The following is a 6,276-nucleotide window of genomic DNA, read 5'->3' as shown; positions in this document are numbered from 1 at the left end:
AATTAAATGCGCGAATTTCCATTAATGCATTAGCAAAAAACTTTCACGTGCATAGAGCAACAATAACTCCTGTTAAAAAAAATGAGCGGTCCATAAAAAAGTTTGTTACGCGATCTGAATTCGGTCCAGGTAAAAGACATGAAAAAGACGTTGGTGTGCGGGTCAAAGTGCCAAAAACTCACGATACGCTAAAAGGCAAGTTATTACATTACAGGAAAAGCCTGGAGGCTTCCGCGCTAGCAATGGTTGGGTTGGCAAACTTTTAAAACAAATTACCAAATAAGAGTGACTCTATCAAACCATATTTTTGACAAATGATAAAAGGACAAAATGTCTGCTTGGATTCAACAGATCAACTACCAGTGTCCTCACACGTTTCATAACGGGTAACTACACTATTGGCGCACCTTAGCCGTAGTTTGGGTGTACCTCACAATGACTTCTGCAGGAGCTGTAAAGATGAAGAAGAATTTGAGTCAGTACAACACCTACTCTGTGAATTTCCTGCATTTCAAAGAAGCCGTGCCAAATATCTTGGCGATTATTTCTTTAAGGATCTGGGAAATTTGCAAAATGTCTCACTGGAGGGGCGAGTAACCTTCTTAAAAAGATCTAAGTGGTTTAAACAACTCTATTAGGGGAAGGAAAACAAATACAGTTATCCAATGGGCCTTAGGGCCACCGAGTGTTTTGTGTTGAACAAGCAACCAGACTAACCTACCCAACCATAAGCTTCCACAGAATCAGAATGGGGTTAAGGTCGGGGCTTTGTGCTGCCCAAACCAGAACTGCAATTTTTTCTTTGGAAAGCCAATTTTTCACCCCTTTTACTGTATACTTGTGGTCGTTATCATGCATGGACAACCAGTTTAGGGGCATGGATTCGAATTTTTGAGATTATCAAGAGAAGCAAACTTATCCATATTGCCATTTACCCTCACCCTCACTATTGCGCCAACTCCATTCCAGGAAAATTTTCCCCAAACTTTCAAATTACCCTTACCCTGTTTTAAGGTCTTTGTTGTATAGCGGGGATTGAACTTATGACTTTTTTCACAATGAACAAACGTCTTCCTTCAGGATCAATCATAATAATTTTAGTTTCGTTCGTAAAACGTATCCTTTCCCAGAATTTTACAACAACAAAGACGCCTTCCCGTTCTTCTGTAGTGAAATCTAATCTGATCAGAATCTTTTGTTGTTGTAGCAGCATAAACATGTACGTGGAGTGCTGCTGGAGTGACAGTCCTTGGCCGGATATAAATTCGGGTGATTCCGGTAACGTAGAAACAACTATCGTGAGAACGCGAAATGTTTTGTAAATTAAATTACCATTTTTAGTTCATTTTCCCTTAAATTTATTTTATTCTTGATTTTTGTATGTAAATCAAAAAATGCTGAGGTACTATTGGATCTAACCAATTTGGCAGCCAAATCAAATTCAATTTTAATAGCATTGTTTTTGTATTAAAAATATTGATTTACCATTTTGATAATAGTAAGACAGTTCAACAGTACTTAAAATATGCTTTTTAAGCCACAATGAATAATTGGCATTCATGCACCATCGTTCTGATAAAGCTTACATAATAACACGAAAACGTTGTCTCCAAAAAATTAAATATGGTTTGTTACGCCTGTTATTAATCCTTAAACATTAAACGTAAATTAAATGTGTCGCTTAGGTTTTTACGAAATGATAAGAAAACGCTCTACAAACAAAGCCTTGAAGGAAATAGTGTTGTGGTGGCAATGTTTACTTGCCGGTGGTAAATTTCGAGAGGCTTTCCAACAATGCAATGTATGAACTGTGCTCGAATCCGGTGGCCAAATCGGACAATTTTTCAGCAAATTCATTGCTAATTCCCTTCTCTTCCAGGAGATTCATGAGCAAGTCATAAAGGTACTGCAAAAAAGATAAAGAGGTGATCCATATTTTATAAAAAGTATGTGCTTTTTTTAAATAAGGACATTAAATAGAAATTTTAAATTTCGTTTATAAACACATTTACTTACACCATCAAGCACATCACCGGCCACGGCATAAACTTTATCATTCCATTCACCTTGGAAAATGCTCATTTCATCGATGCCAAAAATATCATCTACAAATATAAGATATTATATATTATCTAAAGTTTTATTATATAATTTCAACAGCCACTTACTGTATTCACCCTCTTGTGGTGTGCCCTCTAAGAAAGAGCACGTGAATGAGAGTGTTGTATTGCCCTTAATGATATCTACTTCAAAACGTGGTTTACTGCGCATCTCACCGATTTCGGCCTTCTCAGCATTGGGATTCAATTCAGGCTCATCTTCAGTATCTACGGTGTGGTTGACATTGAAATTAATGACGATTCTGTAGAATAAAATTGCATTAAGAATTGACTTATAATTCATTTCGGAAGCATTACTCGTTTTTCACTTACTTCTCCTTTTCAGTTTGCTTAGTCAACTCCACGTCGGCGCCCTCAAGCTTCACGCTAAATCCATCCAAAGTGGTGGGTATTGTCTTGACCTTTTGCGATTTTCGCTCGGCCAAAATTTCTTCTGTAAGGAATTCCACAAGCTCACGTTCACCTGTAGAAAGAAGAAAACAAGCAATGCAAAATTGTTGTCATTCAAGAAGGCATGGTGTGCCAAAAATATTATTACACCATGGTGTAATCGTTTGATCACGTTTTTTTGGAGGTTATGTAACAAATATCATTTCAGCCGGTAGTGCTAATCAAACTTGTTTCAACCACACATTTACCTTTGCTGTGCATGTGTTTGGCACCTCCGCAACCGCAGCTGCAGCTCAGGCTAGGCTTGTGTACATTCAGGACAGTACTGGTTACACCCGCTGCTCCAGAAGCATCGGGGTTTTTGCACAAGTGCCAAAGTGTTCGGGTGAAGTCACGTTTACCAAAGACATTTTTCAATGCATTCGAAGAGTTGGCGGCAATCAGAATGTTACCGTAACGAAGCACAGATTTTGTTAAATTACTCATTTTGTTTTAAGTTGCTCTGTAAAAAATTCACTGAAAAAGGCAATCACCACAGTCAATTTAATCAGCGCACATTAGCCAGCGACAAATGTTAGAACTTGTTTTGCTTGAACTAGCGGTACAAACTATCGACGGTACTATCGATATATAAGTTTCCAATACTATCGATGGTTAAAAACTATCGAAACTTACTTTGCATTTATCCTTTCTGTAGAATATTTGAAGAAACATTCGCATTTATGTAATTCCTTTCCAAATATTCTTTATGTGAAAATAATAAATTTTGTTTAATTTTAGTTTTTTCGGTGTTGGTGATGCCGTATGTGCTGATTGTGCCAGAACCAAGGCACATTCATTAAAGGTGATGGCACTAGACTAACAACAGTATTTTGTACGTTTGATTGTCAAAAAGCAAAATAGAAAACAAAGAATGAACCTGCCTTGTTTCACTCTAGGATGATAGCCGCATGAACACGGCGAAAAAAACAAAATAAATCAGCTGATTTACCGATACCCCCTTTAATCGATTCGCCTTGGCCAGAACGTAGACGTGATTTTAAAACAAATTTCAAAATGCCTAACGGTACGAATGCTTGGACAGAAAATTAAAGTTAAGTCTATTTTCCTCCATCTAGTTACGAATTGTTTATAACATCGCCAATTTACTCGCAAACTTTTACTAGTATGCTTTCTTTTGGCGACATAATTTATTTATTTATTTATTTATTACGGTCTTTAGACCTAGATAATATTGGCAAAATTACATTAAAACTACTAAAAGATATAAAGTATATACTGAACAAACTTCAAGTATATAAGGTGGGTATTATTGGCACAATAAATTTCAATTATATATTTCTAACTATCTAAATGCTATGGAAAGCTTAGAATACTCATATAAAAGTTTCTTAAATATTTCTGGACTCTCACAGTTTTTTAAGTGTACAGGTAATTCATTATATGCTCTAACTCCTCTACAGTATAAGCTCCTCCTGTCCAATTCATTTCTGGCTATTGGGACGTGAAAATTATTTCTGTTCCTTGTTTGGTAATTGTGAATTTCACTGTTGTATATCATTCTATTACTTAGATATCCAGGTAGATTGCCTAATTTTATATTATGTATGAATTTCAAAGTGTATAATAATAAGGGCAGCAATTGACTGGAACCCCCAAGGAAGCCACAGGCGAGGAAGGCCAGCGAGCATATGAAGACGATTGCTGGAGTCAGAAACCCGCGCCACGCTGCTGGAATAAAGCGATTGGCCCAAACAGACTTGAACAGAAACAATTCGTTGCGGCCCTGTTTTCCACATTGTAGCTCTAGGAATTTGTGATGATGAGCAATACTCTGCCAACAAGTGCTACTTTGAACTAAGTAGAAAATTAAGTAGAATTGTCCTTTCTAGATGAACTAAATTAACACTTTATAGGACTCTCAACATGCCCGTACTATCGTATGGCTCAGAAGCTAGGGCGATGACAACATTGGATAAGACGTCCCTTGGAGTGTGTCAGAGACAGATTCTGCGTAAGATTTTTGGACCTTTGCACGTTAGCAACGACTAGTAACGCAGGCGATAGAACAATGAGTTGTATGAGCTTTACAACGACATAGACATAGTCCGGCTCTGAAAGTATTCGACGCGGTACCAGCTGGTGGTAGCAGAGGAAGAGGAAAGTGTTGGAAGGATTAGGTGGCCTCAGTTGGCATTTCCAACTGCTACCGGTTAGTACGAGAAAGAAATCGCTTAAGAGTTTATCGCGCAAATCAAGAAGAAGACATATTTTAAATAAAAATTAAGGAAAAATATTTGGAATATAAAAATTTGAATAATGTGAAAAAACTAATTAACGAAGAGAATACAGTTTCAAACCGACTCCGAACGGCAGATATTTTTATGAGGAGTTTTTCATGCCAGAAATACACTCGGAGATTTGCCATTGCCTGCCGAGGGGCGACCGCTATTAGAAAAATATTTTTCTTTAATTTTGGTGTTTCGCCGAGATTTGAACCTACGTTTTCTCTGTGAATTCCGAATGGTAGTCACGCACCAACCCATTCGGCTATGACGGCTGCCATTAGTATGAAGATATATCTTTAAAAAAATTTAATAATTTGTATTGCTGTGCAAACTACATACATAATTGATAGTCTTTTCAAATGTGGCGAAAACTATCGATAGATTCCCACCACTCGCTTGAGCTAATTCCCACACAAAGGGTGATGCCACTATTATTATGCATATCAATCGAAATGACCGGAGAAGCCAAACGAATAGCTGATATGTAAATAAATATATTTGATGTAAAATTTATTACAAAGCTCTTCACTTAATCTTTAAACTTCAAATATAAAGTTTCATTGACCAAAGTAGTACCATGGTGAAGGTCTCAATTATTGATTTGTAGACTTGGCAGTCCTGCTTTTAGTACGACCATCTGATTCGTATTTCCCAATTGGCTTCAATTTGACATTCGTTTTCTCGTGTTTTACACACGCAAACTGATGTGATTGCGTCTATTTAACGGATATAAAATCATCCACATTAGCAAAAGTTGTTACCATGAATAGCTTAGGAGATGATTGTACGGAGTTGAAGAAACAGTATGACGCTTGCTTCAACTCTTGGTTTACTGAACATTTTCTAAAGGGACGTCACAATGATTCGCTGTGTGCACCAATCTTCAAAGTATATCAAGATTGTGTAAAGGTTAGTGTTTATCAATATGTATAAGTGATAATAAAACTTCAAATTTATACATACATATGTACATATATTTACAGCGAGCCATGCGTGAACAAAATATAGAACTTCGCGATATCGAATCGGAAATTACCACCAGCGAGCCTCAACAGGAACAGCAAAAGCCTGATCATACAAAAAGTTGACCGTTATTGAATAATGATATGTACACCACAACTACAACACCAACAGGACATGCGTCGGCTGTCAACGGGATACCAGTCTCTTTGGCTGGTTACGAGGAGCAACCTTCAAAAAAGAAATCGCACAAGCGTGAAAATTCTTTATAATCAAACCTTTAATTTGTCTATACAGTGACGATCACCTTCGACGAACAAAAACGAGAATATTCTTGGGTCATTGTAGACGAGTGTATCTGAGTTCACTTAACAAAAAGTAGCAGAAACTCTTCTCTTTTACTTAGTGAATAATCGTACAATTCATTTATGTGGTACTCATTAGAGATTTAAAATTAAGTATTAAATAAAGTTACTTTTTGTTGTTAAACATATAAATGCAGCATTTTGTTAAGAACA

General features: G+C 36.8%; 2 protein-coding genes across 2 annotated transcripts; one reads left to right on the top strand and one right to left on the bottom strand.

The window, feature by feature from the left end:
* Nucleotides 1-1,403: 1,403 nt before the first annotated feature.
* On the bottom strand, nt 1,404-3,108 carry LOC128866014 (complement component 1 Q subcomponent-binding protein, mitochondrial). Its single transcript, XM_054106466.1, has 5 exons — nt 2,759-3,108; nt 2,433-2,583; nt 2,169-2,362; nt 2,017-2,105; nt 1,404-1,906 (listed from the first exon to the last, which is right to left on the bottom strand). Exons 1-5 carry the CDS (start codon nt 2,994-2,996, stop codon nt 1,757-1,759), a joined length of 822 nt encoding a protein of 273 aa, XP_053962441.1. The 5' UTR covers nt 2,997-3,108; the 3' UTR covers nt 1,404-1,756.
* A 2,323-nt stretch (nt 3,109-5,431) lies between these two features.
* On the top strand, nt 5,432-6,274 carry LOC128867586 (TP53-regulated inhibitor of apoptosis 1-like). Its single transcript, XM_054108953.1, has 2 exons — nt 5,432-5,707; nt 5,782-6,274. The coding sequence occupies exons 1-2, from the start codon at nt 5,561-5,563 to the stop codon at nt 5,884-5,886; spliced, it is 252 nt and encodes an 83-aa protein (XP_053964928.1). The 5' UTR covers nt 5,432-5,560; the 3' UTR covers nt 5,887-6,274.
* The last annotated feature ends 2 nt before the right edge of the window (nt 6,275-6,276 follow it).

This window comes from Anastrepha ludens, chromosome 6 (genome assembly GCF_028408465.1).
Source record: "Anastrepha ludens isolate Willacy chromosome 6, idAnaLude1.1, whole genome shotgun sequence".
Classification (NCBI taxonomy): domain Eukaryota; kingdom Metazoa; phylum Arthropoda; class Insecta; order Diptera; family Tephritidae; genus Anastrepha; species Anastrepha ludens.
This window is presented reverse-complemented; position numbering and strand designations above follow the sequence as displayed.